Raw genomic sequence first — 22568 nt, 5'->3', positions numbered from 1 at the left:
AGGTCCAATTCAATCAATTTTTACACACGTATTTTACTATGACATTGTCTAAGTTTGGACACACATTACAACATTTTGACCAGATATAGCCTGGCAACAATTAGGCTGTACATACTATATACTTCAGTTGAGCAATGTCATAAACATCAACATCAAATCTAAATATTTAAACTACTTAATTCACCACCAGCCTGGTGACAAAGTAGCAGCAGCACTTGATGTCTTCATACTAAATTCTCTCTTGCCAGCAGCTAATACAGTACCCAAAGCATCTGCAAAAACATTGTCTTACTGTTATTACACACAACAAAAGAAATGTATAAGTCATGGGCACATTCTCAGAGGATTCAGTTTGCTCCACACAAGCCTTTGATGCTTAATGAGCTATATTAATCTAGTCATTGCCCTCCACCCGGAGGATCCGTCAGCATCTAGTGTTGGAAGGGGGTTGGGGGTCTTGTCAGCTGAGAGGGGGTACATAGGGTGGGGGGGATCCCCTTTTTTCCCAGTGAACCCAAGGGTTATTATTAAGACGCTCCAGTGATTCCGTCAAACAGCATCACCTCTCACCAGCTGCAAACACGCCACTGTATGCATCACAAGGCTAATGCTGAGGTGCGATACAACGCGGAAGAGGGGGGAAAATATGACTCCCCTTTTTAAAAAAAACTGTGTTTTAAATAGACATTAGTGCTTTCTAGGGTATGATTTGGGGCCCTAAAGATGAATACAAAATCAATTTCAACATCTTAATACTGTCCAATACTTAGATAGGGAGGGGGGTGAATGGTAAATGGTGTGTTTTTAAATGGAGTTGGAACAACAGATGTTCAGGAGGCGGAGGAACACACCTTGATCTTGCCTTTCACGCCACTCTCCCTCCGCCCTCCACGCCAATCATTGGCAGGCATTATGACAGGCAGTTACTACGGTCAAAATAATTGAAACATAGGGACAGTGAGATAGAAACAGAAAGACAAAGATGATGATGGACAGAACAGTGTGGGATGCCTACTTTTCTATTGAAAATATATGATCGGGGCGCCCGCTGGCCTAGTGGTCCAGGCGCATGCCACATATAGGCTCTTGCCTGACAGCGTGTCGCGTGTTCGAGTCCCGTTCATGACGACCTTTGCTGCATGTCTTCACTGTAACTATCAATAAAGGCACAAAAGCCAAAAACAAGAAAATATATGATGTATCCGTCCCAGGACTGTGGAGACTGAGGTTCGATACAGGTCTCCTCGGTGCATCCAGCTTGGCTGGGCGTTACAAACACACAAAACACCTACAGTTCTAGCCCTGACCTTAACCTGTTGAAACATGTTGACATATTCATAGAACTAGGCAATTTTAATATATGATAATACTCGTTTTGACTTTACATCTTCTCCTCCACGTTGTTTGAGTGCTCGCATCTCCTCCTCGTTTTTAAGACTATATTCTCGCTGATCCTAGAAGCACCATACGCTTTAAAATAGTAAATAAAGAAAGAAAACAAATACTATATGATCCAAACGAAAGCAGAAAAAAAAGTACTTGACTTACACCATCATTAACACAGACATGGAGGTCTATTTTAATTTCTTCAGCCGTGTCTGCCAGAAGAGTTATTACTTGCGATATTAGTCACTGAAATGACATCGACCTGAAGTCATCACATAGACATCAATCAACACCAATGAATTTGTTCATTAACATTGCATGCCAGCAGAGGCAGATAGGGTAGGGGTGTGTGTGTGTGTGTGTGTGTGTGGCGAGGGCCTGGTTACCACACTGCTCCGGGCAGCACACCCCTCACGCCTCTGCCTCCGCCTCCCAGTTCTTCAGTGTGTGTGTGTAGTGTCAACACAACACGCGCAGAGATGACAGATCAGAATCACACACACACACACTCGCGTGCACAACACAGTTTTTGGTATGGAATGAACATAATATAATAATTAGGTCTGCATTGCTTTGCCTACAACACAAGGACCGCAATTCGAAAAAGCCAGCCACTGGCTCCCATTTGTTGAAGAGAGATCTATACATTTTCAAATTATAGTGTTATTATGCTTAAATTATCGCTTTGGCTAAAACGCTGAATCCCGCGGATAAAGTAGGCTATGTACATACAACTACAGCCATTCATAACTACAGACATTATCATAGCCTACCGCATAGGATTGTACAATTATATAGCCTACATTTAACAAACAAGCTTGATTGACATTTGTAAATCGGTCAATACAAAAACTGCTAGTACGAGGATAAAACCATAAAAAGCACTAAGACGTGTTTACATCAGGTATAAAGGAAAAGGAGAACGTGACAACCGTATGGAAAAAGGGGCAGAAGAACTGGGATGCGGAGGCGCGAGGGGTGAGAGTCCCCTGAGCAGTGTGGTAACCAGGTCTTCGCATGTGTGTGTGTGTGTGTGTTACCATTTCTTCATTGTCATGCACAGGTCAGTGTGTGTTTATGTTTATGTATGTGGGTGTGCTGGGGGTGGGAGGGGAACTCTGCTATGGGATGACATCATTCCTGGACTAAAGCATTACCTCATCCTAATCACCATATAACCCCCCCCCCCCCCCCCCCCCCCCCAGCATGACTCATTCCACATTGGCACCACCATGCCCCCCCCCCATCCTATTCGTCCTCCTCATCCTCATCTAACGACTCATGGATTTCTGAAGTGACAGCTTCTGTCAGTTTTGCAGACTATGCCGTTTGCAGCTCTGTTGCCAATTTACCGTCTTTCTCTCTGACTGCCTGCCTATCTCTCTCTCTCTCTCTCTCACTAAACTGTCTCTCTGTGTCTGTCCGTCTAACTGTCCCTTTCTCTCCGTCTTTCTGTGTGTGTGTGTGTCTGTGTGTGTGTGTTAGTATAGAATGGGTACATTGAAAACGAAAGCACAAACTGCTACTTTGTGGACAAAACCATGAAAAGCACAAGACCGAGGGAGAGTGTGTGTGTGTGTTCTCTCTCCGTTTGTGTCTCTATCTACCTTTCCACACTCTCTCCCACCCCGTCTCTCTCTGTATGCATCGCTCTGTCTCTCTCTTCTTTTAGTTTGTCTGTCTCACTTTATTCCCCCTTTCCCTCTCACTTCTTGTACAGCATCTCTCCTCCTTTCTCTGTCCCTCTGACACACACACACACACACACACACACACACACACACACACACACACACACACACACACACACACACACACACACACACACACACACACACACACACACACACACACACACACACACACACACACACACACACACACACACACACACACACACACACACACACACACACACACACACACACACACACACACACAATAGGTGAGAGGCTGGTTTCCCTCCGTAAGGCCAGCCAATGGTGTGTCGGCAGCCCCCCCTCCTCTCTCTAATCACTGAGCAGACTGGTGGCAGAGGGACCCAGCGAGCACCAATCAAAACAGTCTGGTTGCTAAGCGCTCCGGGTGTTGGGTGCTGAGAGCCAATAGGAGGGCCTCGTCTCACTTACGGCAGCCAGGCATCCCAGGTTACAGGGGGCTAAGAGGACATGGCTGGCACATACATACACGCACAAACACTGGCATGCATGGCGCACACACACACACACACACACACTTCTGCTTATCATGTACTTTTCCGTGCACTCTGCAATTGTGTACATCCTACACTCACTTTGTTGTCACAAGTGTTAAGGTTTCCAGCTCTCTCTCTCTGTGCGTGCATGCATGGCACACACACACGCACGCGCGCGCGCGTGTGCGTGCGTGTGTGTGTGCCATGCATGCCAGTTTTTGTGCGTGTATGTATGTGCCAGCGTGTATGTATGTATACACACACGCTCGTTGCAATGAGAATACACAACCAAATGCAATGTTTTATGTATGCATTCATATCAACACACACACTGCATCATAAGTTTAACAGTGTGTCAGAGCAGATCACTGGACTCATGACCGACAGCTATCTCAGCCCCTTATGCTCCATCAGCAATATTACATCCAACAAGTGAAATGTCTCGCACGCACACACACACACACACAGTGGGATGCACAAAGACGCAGCATTGCTGCAAGACGTGCACGTGCGGTCGTGCGTACAAACACACACACACACACACACACACACACACACACACACACACACACACACACACACAAACACAAGTCTGCATCGCAGCATCCCCACCAACTACCAAGTCAGCAGTCTCGTGTCATTACTCTGTCACTTCACTGGCAGATGGGTAGCCTATAAAGGACTGCATGTGTGGATGGGTGCGTGAGTGCGTGCACGCTGCGTTTGTTCGTGCATGCGTCTGTGGGTGCTTGCTGCGTGGGTGCGTGCGTGCATGTGTCCGTGGGTGCGTGCGTGCATGCATGTTAATTATTTTTAGAACCAAAACATGTCCTCAGAGGGATGAATATAAGAGTAGTCATTTACTGGTTACGGCAGTTAAGTGGTTCTCAACTGTGGTCCTGGGGACTTAAGAGAGCTGCTGCTTTTTAATTCTAACAATTTAATTAGAGACTCATTTAAACCTGGGACACACCGGGGGGAATGCAATTAAAGACAGGTGGAACGGAAGACTAGGAGGTCATGGCATCAATGCAAGACGCTGGAATGTCTTCATAAGTATAGCAAATGTCAATGTTTGTGTATGCGTTTATATCCTCTCCTTGTAAAAAAAATATCAAATATGACAATAATAGTTTTAGTCTGGGTGGGGAGGTCAATGACCTCGTAGCTCTCATAGCTCAGACGTCACCTTGTAGCGCTCATAGCTCGTAGCGCTCATAGCGCGCTACGAGTTTGTAGATCTGCTATTTTTGAAAAATCTTGAAAATGTGTGCAAATCACTGAATATTCTTTCACAGTGAACGTTTTAACTCAAATATTTGCTTCTGGGGGGTCCCTGAAACAACACAGTGTTGGACACTGAGCAGCCCCCCCCACACACACACACACACACTGCTCGGGGGGAGGGGGGGGGAGCTGCTCAGTGTCCAACACTATAAGAGGTTGTACTGGAGTGGGCAGTTGCCATGCAGGTTTTAATGTGTGCATCTGTTGCGGAAAAAGAGCATTGGTGCTCAGTACTCACTGCTCGGTTACCTACCCTGGGCAAATACTGTGGTACAGGTACAACAGGCATTGTGGAGCCGGAGGAGCATGCATTCCCAACGGGCATGATACATTATTATTAGCAGTATTTCCGAATTATTACAATTTATATATATAATATGCTTCTGTTCCATTTTGCAAAACTAAATTGTGAATTCCCATGTCTTTTGTATTTAACGTGCCTATTTTTCAAGTCAACATGTGGCAACTACTTGAAATCTTGAACAAATCTAATAAACATGCACCTATTCCCAATGTATTACAGTTATGCTGAATACCACACCCTTGCTGTTGCAGTAATTGTCTAAAATTACCACCCATGATATTACTAGACTCTCTGTGATTACGATTATTAACCGCAATCTTTGGATATCATTTATTGCATACTGTGCTTGCGAAACAATTATTTTATAACACAGCCGAAACCCGTTGACCTCGCAAATGAAATCAACTGAAATAGCATTTTTCTAACAGCATATTTTCCAATAATAAATCACAGAGGCTGAAATCAGGCTACATGATTATACTTTATCAATTATGTAGCAGCTCTATTACCACACTGACAATCCACAACCCATAATTACCAGCTGCGTCATATTAAACTGGAAGCAAACACCACAGAGCTTGTCGTTTTCTTAACCACAATATCAATCACAATTATTAATGTCAAAGCTTTGGAGAACAAACTGATTTTGTTTTCCCCCCCATCACACTTGTTGCTCGAAATATTAACACTCTGGCTACCCTCAACTACAAAGTGCATTCTACATGATTTTCAGTGTCAGCAAAATTCCATAATTGCTCATCATGGAAACCAAGTGTGTATATGGTTATTATACACTATTAATTGCTCAACTACACTCACACCCTTCAACCCTTGAAACAAAAACATCCTCCTCCACCACCACCACCACCACCACCACCACCACCACCACGGACATGGACACGGACTTCAGACTGATCCAGAGGCCAATATCCACCAGTACGGTCCCTTTTTATCATCACAGACTGGGGGCTTCCTCCCCGAGGCAAACACTACACAGAGCCCGTCCATATCAAAGTGAAACTCTAACCACTGTGTGCGTACTGGTGCTTCCAGTGAGAGTCTCGCTCCGGGTGCGATACTCTCGCCTCAAAACATGTCTGTGTTGTTATCTGTGTGGGTGATATAAGCCTGTGTGTGTAAAAAGACGCTATATGTACAGACTAGGAGTCCTGCTGTGTGTAAGAACTACAAGAGACAACAACAAAAAAAGATTTATCCTTGAGGCGAAAGAAGCTCCACTAAGATGTAGGCCTGTGTGGGGGCTGACGGCTGCTGTTGAATGCAAGATGTTTTGAGCGTGTTTTCTTGGGGGTTGTGCTCGTGCGTGCGTGCGTGCGTGCGTGCGTGCGTGCGTGCGTGCGTGCGTGCGTGCATGCGTGCATGCGTGCATGCGTGCATGCGTGCTCATATCTGCGTCGCTACGCATACAAGCATGTCTAATCGCAGTACTAGGTCCATTCATAGTGCAAAGACTTAATTTATTGTATTGAATGTGTGAATATGGAGATGCCAGGAGGGACAGTGTTTGTTTTCAAACAGATGCAGACAGGCACCACTTTGATGTACAAAGCAGGAAACTGACTTTATTATTTAGCATAAAAACAAACACCAGATGAGTGGAAACTGTGGCACTCCAAATGATGCGAATGAAAGGCTACAGCTCTGATCCGCATATCTTTGTTTAGCTAAATCAGGCTGATGTAGCAAAATAAGTATTGCATTACATATATATTTTTGTTAGTGTAGCTCTTTCCAATCACCTGGTAGTTTTTAATCGTTGCTGTCAGGCAGAAATCTCCATATTCTAACTTTTTGTGTGTTTTTTGTAAATGAACGGACTACTTGATCTGAGGCCTACTACAGCATCACACAAAAGCATCAAAAGTAGCAGATCTTCAAGCCGAAGTGATGGCCGAAGCGGTGGTGTGGTTTAAGCTTGTAGATCTGCTATTTTTGCCGTTCATGAATTTGAATCCTGAAAAGAATTCAAAGGATGACGGCTACAGTATGTATTGGCTGTATAGCCGAGTACTCACAGCCAAGCGGTGTGAGCAATTCCGTAGCTATTTTCAGTTCTGAAACTTCTGATTAAATGCTTTCGGTTGATTAGCATTAGCCCGTGTCCAAGTATATTGAACAATTTGTATCGATAAGGATGCAAATACATTAAAAACAGGACACACTCAACAGTGTGACCCCCCTGTGTCCAATCTTTAGCTATTGATATTAACACAACGGATGCGCCAGCATATTTCAAAATATAGGCACTAGAGTACCAGCAGATATGGCAGCTTTTACTCTGAAAAGCCCCGCCTTCCGTTCCCCCCCAAAACCGGGAGGCATTATCTTCGATTCTTACCTCACACTGGTCACACTAAAGTCTCTCTAGAAGTGTTTATATTCCAAACGAGAGGCATGCTGAAGTCAGAAATGAAGACAGAACATTGCCCATCTGGTCAAAACCATTACCTAGATTGGGAGATACAAGCAATTATTTTGGAGCCGCAAACGGCAAAGGAAGTGAACGGCAGTGCGCATGCGCGAATCAACAAGGAGTACATTGCAGAAGGAGAGGCCAATCCCCCCCCCCCCCCCCCCCCTCCCCCCAGCAAAAATGTTGTTAAGTTACTTGGTGTGTAGTTTGTGAACTAATCGCAATGCAGTGATTTGTGATTGTGAGCTGGCCATGTCGGCCAATTTGTGTGTGGCGAGGGTCACACACACACACACACACACACACACACACACACACACACACACACACACACACACACACACACACACACACACACACACACACACACACACACACACACACACACACACACACACACACACACACACACACACACACACACACACACACACACACACACACACACACACACACACACACACACACACACACACACACACACACACACACACACACACACACACACACACACAATCCTACCTCAGGCTTGCTAAGGCTGGAGGACACGAGGCAGCCTGAGCCCACATCCAGGTCCCACTGTTTCCTGCCCTGGTTGTGGGGGTCCAGGGCAGCGATACGGCCATCCAGTGTGCTGATGATCACCAGGGGCCTGTGGACACCACACAGAAACAGTTGACAGTCTTAATGCGGAGTTGGGAAAAACACAACTGAAAAATGGTGCAAATCACAGCTGTATATCGTTGCTGTCGTGTGGAAACTCTGTATGTCCAAAAATAATAATAATTTTAAATTGTTATTTTAAATTAAAATATTGAAAATGGCGTGATGCGACGCATTGTGAGCTTGTAGATCTGCCATTTTCACTCATTATGGGTGACACTCTTGTATGGTGAAGTAGGGCATTCATTTACGAAAAACACAAAAAGTTGTAAATATGGCAATTACACGGTTTCTGCCCGACAGCAACGACATAGTATATGCCACGCCCATCCAGGTACAGTATATTTCTGCTCATCACCAGGGACCTATGGAAGGAATACATTAGCATACTCCCTATTATCAGGTTTTCTGACATGAAAAAAAAAGAATACAAGGCCATATCAAGGTCATTTGTCTGAATGATATATGGCTTGGTGCTTTAATGGTAGGCTATGCATTTTCATTGTAAATCCTTTCCGCGACCTAAATACCTCATACACAGAGCAGTAAAGATGTTAACTGAATTGCTCTTGATAGCCTTGAATTGCTTTGAAAAGACCTGAAATTAATTCAGACCTTGAAAGTGAAAACACCTTTTCAAACACATTAATTATTAATATTGGTGTTGTTGCTGTTTTTTGTTATTATATATTCATGTGTATTCATGTGTGTATATATTTCTTTTATTTATTTAATCTATTTATTTATTTATTCAAATTCTGTAGTTATGTCTGGACATACCAGCAATATTATGACGACCCATTTTCAGCCGTGTAATCAGAGATGTAGAAATGAGCCTGCTGTTGTAAATTAGTAGATTGTTATACCACCTCCCCTAGACGTTGGCTAAACCGCTTCAGAGTTCAGACACATCCTTTATTTAGACCTTCAGCATTAAGGTTAGCCGATAACTGTACCACAGTAAAATATGGTTCAATCCTAGAGCAGGAAAAACACAACTACAAGAGATAAGACTACAACAGGTCACCACAGTGCAAAGATAGTATCCGTGTAATCCTAAAAGTGTCGTGTAAGACACTAGACAGCGCTGAGCGGTGTAAAGATAAGAAATAGGACAATAAATAGGGGACCCAAGCTAAGTATAGGGCTAGAAGGGATTCCTTTTTCTCTGTCCTCATCCTGAGGGAGAAGCATTTTGTTACTGTGAGGCGTTAGTCTGTTAGCACAGATGTTGCCGACCCCGCCCTTGTCCTCCTTAGTTTATCATGCAGGACGACCTTCGCCTGCCAGCAGCAGGCCGCACACCTGTTCAATGACAAATCCCATACTGGACGCTAGATGGATGACAGGTTTGCTGGTTGGTTAAGAAGCTTGCCTAGTGCCCTTCAATGGTGTGCTTGTTAATAAGAAAAATATGTTTGCCTGTGGAACCACACATAGTCAGTGGCCTGGGGCCTTTTCACTGTATATATCTCAGCTGGGGGGAGGGGGGGGGGGATATATATATATATATACACACACACACTCACGCTGCCTGGGGCCTTTTCACTATATATACACACTCACGCGGTCTGGGGCCTTTTCACTATATATACATACACGCACGCGTGCGGCCTGGGGCCTTTTCACTATATATACACGCACATGCACGGCCAGGGGCCTTTTCACTATATATACACACACGCACGCACGCACGCACACACACACACACACACAAAAAAAGCCTGCTTCATTGAGCAAGGCAGAAGTTGGAGGGCTGGTGGTTTGAGCTAACCTGACTCCGCCAGATGGGGCAGCAGAGAGTACACTGGGTTCCCCCCTCCTGCTCCCATCTGGGAACTCTCAGGCAGACTTGATGCTCCGGCCACCAAACGGCCTGGCCAATCAGCGGCAGCTAGAGGCGGGATCACGGCATACACAGTGCTGCCTTAGTCTGAAAACCCACCTATTCAGACTCCACCATGGCCCGTAGCACTTGCCCTAGCCTAGCCCCTTAGATAGCACATTATGTAGACTTAGATAGTATTTTAAACAGACTTATAGCTTGTTACGTAGACAGCTCTAGAATTGCATTTTATGTAGTCATAGCACTTTATAGTACACATGTATAATATATGATATAGTATAGTATGTATAGTTTACATAGATACTCCACTGTTACGTTCTTAGTTTACGCATGATTCATGATAACTACTTTTTTATATATGTGATGTATGCCATGCTTTTGTTATTGCTTAATGTAAATCGCTCTGGATTAAGAGCGTCTGCTAAATGCCTAAATTGTAAATTGTAAATTAATAACTAAAGGTGATCAAGCCTTTGCTAGTTTCGCCCCCAGGCTATGGAACAACCTCCCGGACCACCTGACATCTGTGGCCTCTGTGGACCTTTTTAAAAAGCATTTAAAGACCCACCTTTTTAGACAGGCCTTTGCAACATAGTGCTGTACTGATTTCTTGATTTTTACCAATGCCATTTGTCATCTCCGTCTTCTTTTTCTTTGCTTTATTCTTATTATTTTTATTCTTATTATTTACTATTGCTACCATTGACATGTTTTGTTTTTTATTGTTGTGAAGCACTTTGTGACTATGATGTCTGTGAAATGTGCTCTATAAATAAATGTACTACTTACTTACTAGGAAAAAAACGGTGGTATATTATCAAGAACATTAGACTAAGGACCAATTATATGAAGATAAGTTGTGAAGTGGTCCTTTAAATCCCTGCCTAGTACCTACCTACAGTACCTAGTAGTCAACATGTGTTGGTGCCTGGTGGTTGGATTCCCTTCAGGTCGGCTTGACTCTTCAGGTCATTTATGTGCCATTTGGTGCCATTTAAGTTATTCACAGACGTGAAAGTGTGCTTCTATAGGGGGTCCACCATCGTTTGGCAATGAATCCCCTGGCCCAATCACCAATGGCTCTCCGTACCGGGCAGTCAGCAGACTACATGACGGTAGCCCAGAGTTTTTGCCACCATAATATTGTTACGTCTAAGCCCACAGATGAGAGCGTCAACCCAGTGGTTCCTCAGTCAAGCACATCATCAAATGTCTGAACCTGCGGTTCCTCTTGTAAAGAGCGGGAATACTATTACAACTACACATTATCGGGACGGGAAGGTAAAACCAACGTGTGTTTTTACAATGGTTTTGTAAACCCTGCTCACTTTCCCCATTAGTTGGTGAACAATCCAACCCTTACTGAATTCTGCTTTTACAATGATAGGAAAAGTTGACATCTAAGGATCAAAAAGTGGCCTCACAATGATTGCCTGGCCTCAGGGAATTGGGAATCAGCATAACGTACTACAGAGCCCAGTGGCGTATCCAGGAATTACGTTTTGGCCAGGCAAGATATGTTAATTGTCGTCTCCCCGCGCACAATCGTAGGTTTTCAAAGAGATATACCTGCCAGACGAGTGGGATACAAAGGCTGAAAGGCATGCATTTACATTCCAATGGGCGATTGAGGGTCGCGCTCTACCGCAACAGCCAATCAGCTGTCCATTTTAATAGTTCTCATGTCTTGTTTTTGTCCTCTTTTTTCTCATTGTATGGATTTTGGCCAGGCAAGAAATGGATTTGGACAGGCGGCCGCCTGCCCTCGCCTTATTGTAGATACGCCTCTGACAGAGCCACAGCTACACCATGGCTCAAAATAAATCCTAGCTTTGACTTGGACTCACGTGATGATAATGATAATGAGCTGGTGCTCATGTTTTCATTTTGGTATAGGAGACATTTCATTACATCTATTGTTGCTCTAACCATTGCATTCATTACACAGTAACTAAAATTCAGATTAAATTAACTCTGGAGTGTGTACAAATCCTACACTGATCCTGTACTAAATGGTGATGATCAATGTGTATAAGATTCTTATTTGTTGTACACGTGTCGTTATATTCCCTCCATGAGGATGCAATTCCTCTCAGGACAAATAAAGTTATTTTATTTGTTCGGTTGTGCTGAATAAGAGTTAAAAGAAAAATGCTCTTGTGTGTGCAGCAGAGCCAAGTCTGTCACTGTGTGAGGGAATGATGATGATGGATGATCTGGCCCCCTCCACCTGTCGTTGTCAGCGTTAGCCTGCCTCTAGGCACACACAAATCAATGGCCTGGTCGTCGTCCGTGTCCAAGACTTGGGCATTATTGCTGTTGACGAGCAATGCGGCATTTGAATAAGTGAGGGTGAAGGGTGGGGCTGGGGTCTCTCGTCTCACGCCAGTTTGATGTACTACTCTTTGACGTCTGTTGCTACACAAAGGAGAAGGTAGGCGTGTTAAAGGGAAATTGAGCTCATATGAACACTGCTGTGGGGGTTAAATGTATTCAGTTGAAGTTTAGTTTGAAGAAGAATTGTGAAGTTGTATCAACGTGACTTCCATTTGTTTAGTTTTATTATTCACACATTTCAGTTTAGAATACAAATTAGCAAATAAACAGGACATTAAGCACAGCAGCGGTGTGTGTCTGTGTGTAAGAGACTAGTGACAAAAAGTGAGAGAGACTGAGTACTATAACCTATTCCTTGTAAAGTCAGAATACACAAGGGACAAAGATGAAAAGTTCATCATAATAGTGATAATATGGAAACAGAGAACTTACACTTCACAGAAACAGAGATGAGAGGAAGGACAAATGCAGTGGGGAGAAGACAGACTACAGAGAGTTGGAGAAGAGGGAAAGACATGCATTTGCTTCAGTATTCTATTGGTCCGGTGTTTTGTTTTTCTTTTGCTGAGCAATATCCCCTCTTCAGATTTATTTATTTACATTTTAAGCTGATTTACACTTCACCGGCGGTGTTGTGTGCCAAAAGAATCCAACCTACTGTACAAGCTCACAATTGAGTCGCAAGATTATAAATCTGCTGTTTTCGGTGTGCGACACTGTCGTCTATCTGACAGAGTATAAACTAGAAAAAGTGCCCTTCTGGGCACAGGTCTCCACCAGTGTGTGTGATGTTTGGCAAAATGTTTAGGAGTAATATATAAGTGTGTGTGTGTGTGTGTGTGTGTGTGTGTGTGTGTGTGTGTGTGTGTGTGTGTGACGCGGCTTGGCCTGTTGTAGCGCCACCATGAGGCTGATTTGAAAACTGTCAAGTGGCATTTCTTCCTCAGCCTAGTGGGAAGATGCATGCACAGTTTTACCGCAATCGGACGCTGCGTTGAGTAGTTGTGGCGATTTGTACAAAACGGGCTACTCCTGAAAAGTTTAGAAGCCAATCGTAGCCAATGAGGGTGGATTATGAGAAATCAAACAAACCCGTCTTGATCACATGACTATGGAAAACATGTGTACTGATTTGCGTGAAATTTGGATAAAATCTGAAGGAGTAATATTAGAAAATGTGTTTTACATATGTCGGCCTCCTGGTGGCGCTATAAAGAGCAGATGTGAAAAATTCCAGTCAAAGGTTTTTCCTTGGCCTCTAGGGAGTTGGCATACAAAGTTATCCACAGATCCATGCAGTTAGAGGTAAAAACACTTTTGGGCCAGTTATAGCGCCACCATGAGGCTGAGTTGAAAATGTTCACGTGGCATTTCTTCCTCGTCCTAGTGGGAATGTGCGTGCACAATTTCACGGAAATCACACGATGTGTTCATGATTTGCAGCATTTTGTTTGAAACGGAGCACTCCAGCGAACTTTGGAAGCCAATCTTAGCCAATCAGGATGGAGTCTGAGAAATCTGAAAGACCTGTTTCGTTGAATGGCTCTAGAGAGACTGTGTACCAATTTGTGTGATGTTTGGACAAAATCTGTAGGTGTACTGTCCAAAAACTTGTTTTGCACAAAGCGGCCTCCTGGTGGCGCTATAACAGGCCGTTCTGGAAATTCTGGGGCAGAGGTTCATCGTTGGCATCCAGGGAGTGTGTGTGCAAAATTTGGCATTGACCGGGTTAACGGTGCCAGAGATTAGCTGTTCACAGACGGACGGACTCACAGACGGACGGACGGACGGACGGACGGACGGACGGAGTGCAAAACATACTCTCTCCCCATGCCTTCGGCCTGGTGGAGACAATAAGCAGAGCAGGCGGAGGGGCAGAGGGGCTCATGCTTGTAACCTTGTAATGAGAGCTAGACCCAAATGGCTCTGGAGACGGGGAGAGTGAGTGCAGCGCACAGAAGACGGTCCGATACAGAGGTTACTCCCGAGTTAAAAGCTGGTTCATTATTATATTACAAGTGCTACATTTTCAGGAACCAATTATGTGTAACCCCATGCCAAAATTATGGTCCTGAATAGTACAATGACTGCTCTGACAGATAGAAAGCAGCAATGAAGCTTCATGTAAGGCCACTTCTTCACCATAACCAAAATTATTCTTTGGAAGTTACACCACACAGACCCAAATGGAACTCCACACACACACTGTTCTATACTGTTCACTTTGGTGTACAACTCTCTTACATACTTACTTACTTTTGGTAATTTTGTTTGTTGTTTTCCTTAAAGGGGAAAACCACCCATTTTCAACATTTTACTATGTCATTAATGTACCTTAGAGCTGTTGTGTGGAAATAATAAAAAGTCCCCCCATGCTGTGTTTCCTAGAACTGTAATTATGAAAAAAATGATTTTTTTCAGACCTCTAGTTCTAGGAAACACAGAATGGGGGAACTTTTTGTATTATTTCCTATAGCTCTAAGGTACATTAATGACATAGTAAAATGTTGAAAATGAGTGGAATGCCCCTTTAACTATATTTTGTTCCATTTAAAGCACGAACATCACCAACTACGATACACGTCTGACTCTGAACTCATCAATGACTGGATGCCATATACGGTGTACAATCATATTTTGATGGTATACTCTGTGCCAATGCATAAAAATAGAGCCATGCTCTGCAAGGTGCATCAACAACTTTTGACGCACCCAATATTTGACATCTCCAGTGTGTCTACAGTGAGTAAAAACAATGGGTAGGTGGATGTATTACCTGAGAGTTGTTTTTTGACCTATTTTATGAATTTTATGATTCGGAAATCAGTGGGTGGGGAATTCCAGATGCTGTGCCCTCGCTTCATTTTTTATATTTTTTTGCAATATGCCAATCAATAAATTATAATTAGTTTAATGATTTCATGACCTGTGTGTGTGTGTGTGTGTGTGGTGTGGTGTGGTGTGTGTGAGAGAGAGAGATATCAGAGATGTACAGTGCAGAACAGCTGAATTGCACAGACATCACAGAACATATCTGTGGGTCTCATAAAAAGTTTGATTGAGGTTTTTACGTTTCATTTTATAGCAGTAATAACCATTTAAAGAGAGAGAGGGCCCGTGTCCCATCACATTCCTGCTAATAGTTACATTCACCATATGTTCTACAGCAGGCCTCTTTATTATCACCAATCCTGCTTTGGGACTTTTTTCCCCCCCTATGCCCATGCTTTGTGTTTGTGTGTACCACTTAGTGATGATTTGATTGGCCGAGCACAGAATGTGATGTATGATGCTCATGTATGATGATAAAAGCGCCCCTCACTTCACACAAGTGTGTGTGATTTTTTTTCCTCTTTCATGGCTATAGGAGATGAAATGAAATGATTACTATATTTACCCAGGGTATCTGGGCTAAGCTCAAGAACTTGTTTCCAGCCAGGCCCTGCTCATAGAACATTTCATCGTAGTGGTTCAATGCCTTGTTCAAGGGCACTTCAGCAGTGGTAATTTTAACGTGTCGGACCGCTGATTCGAACTGGCGACCTTCCGGTATCAAGACCGCTCCGCAATCCGTTCGGCCACCGCTGCCACTAATAATAGTGATGATTCACCTAAACTATTTTGACTGGCATAAGGCATGGAAGAAAGGGGGGGGGAAACACAGCCGTACACAGGCATTCACAGAGCAGGTTAATCCAGGTGAACACAGAGGTGCCTTATTGATTTCACCTGTTAAATACACTTCAGTCCCTTCAGGGGGGATGTCAATAAAAGGATGGATGCAGCTCATGTGATGTTCAAAGTGATGGACTGGTGGTAGAACTAGAACCTCGGGTTGAATAGCTCTCTGACCATGTGCTGCAAGACTGGGGAACAGGGAATGGACTTTCTCCCCTCTCCATTCACTAGTAGTTGGATGGTGAAACAGGTCCAGAAGTCACACGTTCAACACATATGACAAATGCAAACAATCAATCAGTAAAAAGACTTGTTTCTTTTATATTGGCAAAAGTGACTTTGCTTGCTTTTAGTTTTGGCTATGTGCTAAAAGTGTGATTTTGAGACCTGTTTCGGCATGCAATGAAAGAACAATCAGAGAGAGAGAAAGCACTAGATCAATACAATAGACATGGACATAAATCTTTGCGGGGTACAATGAGTGCATTTTACTCCATATTATTATATTATATTATGTGTGCAAGGTGCGACAATCAGTGACAGCCATCATGTTTGTTACTCCAGTAACCTACAGACTTTAACCCATTTAGGACTGAGGCCGATTCTAAAAACGCCTCCTAAATCCTGACCTACGTTTTCTGAAAAACTTCAAATATGTATTAAAAACATCACACCCGTGTGAACTGAGCGGTGCAACTATATAGTTATTGTTATAGTTACTGTACTGAACTCCTGTACTACACGGCCACACCGCCCAACAGTGCCACCCCAAGGCACATAGCGCCACTGCAGTTGTCCGTGCTGAAACGGACATACATACATGCATACATACATACACGGGGACAGACAGACATACAGTAGCTGGTAGTTGGAGCGGCTGCACCGCTCAAAAATTACAAAAAAAAGAATGTTGCTATATACTGTATAGCAACAAGAACCCAAAAATGGGTTCCGTCTTGAAGGGTAAAAAAAACTCCAAAAGGTGTTCCCGTCCTACATTGTCACAACAGTGTTACTCTGCTGTATATTAACTATTCAGTCAGCCGTGCAATGTCTTACTGCACCCTTGTAAGTCCTCAATGTCCATGCACTTTGTGGGTAATCCTGTGTGACAATTCTTATGCTGGGTTGTCCAGGAAAATCCCATTTACTCCATATCTGATAATTAATAATGTGGTCTAAGTGGTTCTGTATCTGATGATAATGATAATTGAATTGTTTCATGTTTTAAGTATATAGACCACGTGACACACGCGGCAACTCTCTAAAACTAAATATTTTAGCTAAGGGTACCACTGTGGATTCACTCTCATCTCCGTTTTGAGGAGATGAGACGAGGAGTTAGCATAAAAATGCAAATGAGATTGCTTTAACATTAATGAGCCATGTGTCTTACAGGCCCTTCAAAGCCAAGATAATCTCTTAAATCTGCTCCAAGCATTATCAGTCTTCCCACTATTAAACCTCTAAACTATAGAGATGAGGGAAAAAAGGGAAAAAAAACATTGTTTTTCTTCCTTAACCACCAATAAAAATACAGTGCGCTAAAGCCTGCGTTTGACGCTCAGGATTGGCTGCGATGCCCGGCCAAAAATATTAGGCTGATTGGTTGTTGCTAAGCAGTAGGTATGCTGAGAGGGTGTCGTCTTGGTGCTGCGTTGATGCTGCTGGTCCCGCCTCCCTCCACTCCACCCCCCTCAAGTCATGCTGTGAATGTAAAAAGTGTTGAGACTGGGAGAAGTCATTGAGAGCGCTACGAGTTCAACTTCACACAGGGTGAAGAAATGAGACGGAGAGAGAAGGAGGGTTTGATTTCAAGGAAGATCAAAGCCCCTTGTTTGAGCCTTTGTACTCTAGATAAAGGATGGGGGCAGACAGGGTAGAGGTGGGGGATTTAACTCTACAACTTAGGTAACATGAAGGCAATAAAGAGAAAGAATATGTGTTGGGAAGGGGGAAGGAAGGACGATTGATATAATAGAACTACTACAGACGATGAGAAGATTGCTGAAGAAAATAATCCAACATACAAACAAAAACAAAAAACAACATCTCGTTTAGATCTGGAGGCAATTTATTTTCCATGTCTGCGATGGCCTGGAGCCATGGCCTCCCTGCTCGTCACCAAAGGGACAGTGTAACACGACGCAGCCCGTGGGCTGTTGCCGAGCGTCATAGGCTCAGGGGCAGCAGTGTGGATGAAACAGATGTTAAGAGTGAGAGGCAGAGTAAACAGAATGAAGCTACAGAATAAAGTCTTGTTAGCACCCTGAACCCTGTGACGCTGTCAAAAGTGTCATAATAGCGCTGAGTGCTTCTTCAATCACATGGCGTCTGCCAGTGCAAGGAGGCAATTACCCCTCTGCTTTCAGCTCAGGCACACTGACTGCTCCTCGGAGAGCCTGGGAGCTCAGTATGCGCACACACAGGCTGGTAAACACGCTCCATTGAAAGAAACATACCAGGATGTTTACACAGGGCCAGAGTCTCCAAGGAGCGGGGAACCAGTTGAGTCAGACCAATCGCAGCAGCCTGCCTGAAGCCCAGTCCCTCCAATCACAGTAGCGTTTTTCTCCTACTTGCTTGGCCAATGGGTTTGGGAGGTGTATAGAATGTGGGCCAATGGTAGAGGGGTCTGGCTGTAACCATGCAACAGCCGTGGTTATACATGCTGGAGTGTGGAGCGTTGCTGCAGCCGCGCGGCTGACAGTCAGCCCGCCACGCAGCAGCAGATGCAGCAGCAGAAAGATATGAGAGCATGGGGAACACGTGGGGGAAAGTTATGGATGTGGCGCAGAGCCGGCCGCACCCTGCTAGATGGGCTGCACTGGCAGCACAGAAAAAGTGTGGTCCACGTTCTGTAGATTCTAATCGGATATTGATCAAACCTCAAGCAGTAAAAGTGTCAATTTACTCACTATAGCAGGCTTTTAGGAAGTTGAAAGTACAACTTTTTAAGAGTTCTTTTCAGCCAATTAGGATAACTATAGTAGCAGTATACGAGGTCTTTTTGAATGGAAGGAATGCAGTTCACATAAAAACACTGAATTTAGGAAACTGAGGTGTCCACTTATATAGAGGTGGCCTCTTCTACTGGGATATTTTAAACGCTTAATTGTAAGTCAGATAATTGAATTAAAGACAATGTAAGACTTAAGGCTCTTGCAGACAATTTTCAGTCCACAGCATTATTGCACACTCAAACATAAGTTGGTCATTGATGGTAATGTGTTTGCCTTGCATTTATCTGTGTTGTGTAAAAATCATAATCAATTTAAGAACATGGGACATTTAAGAAGTTGGGTCATTTAAGATAATTTCACACAGGCAAAACTCCTACGAGCAAGAGGAAGATAGACATAATCAGATTATATGTGACATGTAACTGCCCACAACAACATTTGTAAATAAAAACTAGTCAAATGCCTGTAATTAGGCTGAAGCGAGGCTTAACTGAAATTAATCAACAGACGTTCGACATGTGGTCTGTTTTATAAAATCTTCAAAAAGCCAACAGACAGAGGCAAAGCACCATCTGGATGCTTGCTGCAGACCGCTGGGTGTGGTTTCAGAAAAACTTCCAGATACCAACAACAGAAAGCTTGCGCTCATCCCTCCCTTCCTCTTGCACAACAAACTCACGCTCACCCTCTCCCCAACCGAAAGCGCCTTGAAGTTGCACGTGGTTGAATCCAAACTCTATGGCGCCAGGCTCCTGGCAACTGATTGGCCTGGCGGTCACTCTGATCTAGAGATCTGATTCGTTGTTGCTAAGCAGTGAGGAGCTATCCACAGGACAACAGTGAAGTGTGGTCCTACTAACCGCCGGTTTACGCCCACTGTTTTCATCCCTCTCTCCTCTCCTCAGTCCTCCCTGTCTCTCTCTGCTTCCCTTGGTCTTACTCCCATGGCTAATATCATACCTTTCCTCTCTGCCCCTCCCATACTGCAGTGCTACAGGGTGGGTCCTAACAAGTACCAAAACAGTAGCTATTAAGAGTTAATCATTACTCCAGTACAATGTATGATGCCCATAATATGGGCATCATACATTGTACTGGAGTAATTTAATATTATTAAAGCATCAACTGTTCAGTAGTGGTACTAAACACTGGAACAAACCAGGAGTTTTGTATCGAAGCTTGCATTCTACAGCTATTTCTTCTCATCAAATGAACAACACCTTTCAGAATGTTGTTTTCATAAAGACTTATTTGACCTGGTGTAAAATGAAATGTCGTCTACACATGATAAGTTAATAACTTTTTTTTATACATTTTAAATAAATACTGTCAAAAGCAAGAATAAGAACAGGTAAAACAAATTATATAATTGTCTGTTATAACTTAAAAAATGAAAATGAACTGGCCAAGCTCGACTCCTCAGCCATTGAGAGGTATGGGCTACACACGTGGTCTGAATTTTATGCTACGTGCAATTTTGTGGAACTTGTCCTGAGGGATTCCAGAGGAACTTCAGAGCCACACGGAGCCACACGGAGCCACACCTTACTCTCCGGTCTACGTCACCACGACCTGTCATTTTGGGGACAGGTTTCTATTAATAACACCCATAACATCTCCCCGGTTACAAGAACCTCTCGTGAAGTAAAGGAAAAGGGGGGGGGGAAACAAGGACGTGAACTCTCCCCCTCCCCCCCCCAAAAAAATCTCTCCTCTCTCCTCTTCCTTTCCCACTCCCTACAGCCAGACCCCGCGCAGTTGGACCAACTCAAATTCCGAACACTACTACCCCTCCACTCTGACATAATTGGCCGACAAAAGTTGCCCGGCACCGGGCCTTGCTGATTGGCTGTTGCTAAGCAGTCGGCTGTGGTGGGAGCCAGCCGGCAAGTGGCAGCCCAGAAGAGCTGTTGTAGTAGCTACAGTACAAGCCCTGAGGGGGCGAAGAGGAGGAGGGAGGGAAGGAGGAGAATGGAAGGATGGAGGGAGCGACTGAGGATGGGAGGAAGGGTGGAGGTGGAGTAGTGGTGGGAGAGGGAGTTCAAACAACGGCACTGGTGAGACGTCCTCTGGTTCCTCTCACCTCGGAGCCATCCCTGAGGTGAAGGAGGTCCCCGCAGAGCGAGCGCTCGTCTGACAGAGGCATCAAACCATCAGGCACCATCATACAAGATTCAAACACACACACGGCAGGGGGTTTGTTTGACACTCTCCGTCTCTGTCACACATGCATACAATATGCACATAGCCGAATGTTTATACAAAGCTTTCACAAACATGCCCGCGCAGACCTTAGCCCTCTCATACACAGTACACACAAGTGAACCCATACATGCACTGTAATATTCTAAACTCTAAAAACTCACTCCAACACACACTCACAGGCAGATGCTCACATGCACACAGCTGAATGGAATGGATGTAAACAACACGCTTCCAAAGCAGTGTTTTCTATACAGCTAGAGACAGTGAGGTGAGGTGACATCCATCAGATCAACACAACAGCAGCTCGCTGCAAAGCACACACAGCACATCAAAGTCAACATGTGGATTATTTATAGATGATAGGATACAGTAGCAGAGACACAGGAAATACAACAGAATCTGAAACTGACAAAAAGAAAAACTTTAAATATAGACGTCTGAGCGGAAAGAACACATGTGGTTGAAGTCTCCAAAGTTGGAAGAGAAGAAAAAAGAACATAAAGAAATGACGAAATAAATGACGAAAGAAAGAAAGATTACAACTAAACACATTGAAAAAGACTAAACTAAGCAAAGAATATGAGCGAAAGAAAGATGAAAGGAATAAAGAAAATCTTAACGTCTGCTAAAGTGTAAATACATATTTTACCTCAACCAGGATCTTAGCAGCCAAGTAGAAAAGCAAGTTTGAAATAAATGACATAAGAAAGTGCCATGAATCATTGTGCACAAACGGAAGTGTGTATGTGTGTCTGAAGTGTGTATTCTTATCAAAGGCTTTGGGGAACATGTACACATGGTCTGTGTTTGACTCTAGATATTAAGCTGTTGCTGTACCCTTGAAAAGGACATTGAGAATGAGTGAGGAGTTTTCAAAGCTTTAGCATTTGTTTTGTATTGTGAGGAGAGGCATGCTTCTCTCAGCTTTTATTTTTTACTCTCTGCAAGATACTCCATCTATGAGAAGGTTGGTTTGTTCAGCAAACATAGTAAATAAAGTTATTTTATCTACTTACAAAGTAGGACAGGTTCGAAGGAGAGGAGTCTTTCTAAAAGCCACTAAATTCTTCAATTCAGTGGCCTCCAATGTCGTCTCCTTTAATGTCTCCACCAGGCCGAAGGCATGGGGAGAGAGTATGTTTTTTTCTGTAGATTACATTTTATCCATACATCATAATTCGGTATCTCCAAGATTGGCTTCCAAAGCTCACATGATTGGTCCGTTTTGAACAAAATGCCACAAATCACAAACACAGTGTGCAATTTCCGTG

General features: G+C 43.8%; 1 protein-coding gene across 1 annotated transcript in view; it reads right to left on the bottom strand.

The window, feature by feature from the left end:
• eif2ak3 (eukaryotic translation initiation factor 2-alpha kinase 3) overlaps positions 1-22568 on the bottom strand; it is a 50981-nt gene that overhangs the window by 23581 nt on the left and 4832 nt on the right. Inside the window, exon 2 of the mRNA XM_079528366.1 lies at positions 8128-8257. Coding sequence (XP_079384492.1) covers positions 8128-8257 — 130 coding nt within the window. The remainder of the gene's footprint in view (positions 1-8127; positions 8258-22568) is intronic.

This window comes from Electrona antarctica (assembly GCF_951216825.1).
Source record: "Electrona antarctica genome assembly, chromosome: 18".
Lineage (NCBI taxonomy): Eukaryota > Metazoa > Chordata > Actinopteri > Myctophiformes > Myctophidae > Electrona > Electrona antarctica.
The sequence above is the reverse complement of the archived record's forward strand: the minus strand, read 5'-3'. Positions and strand labels throughout refer to the sequence as shown.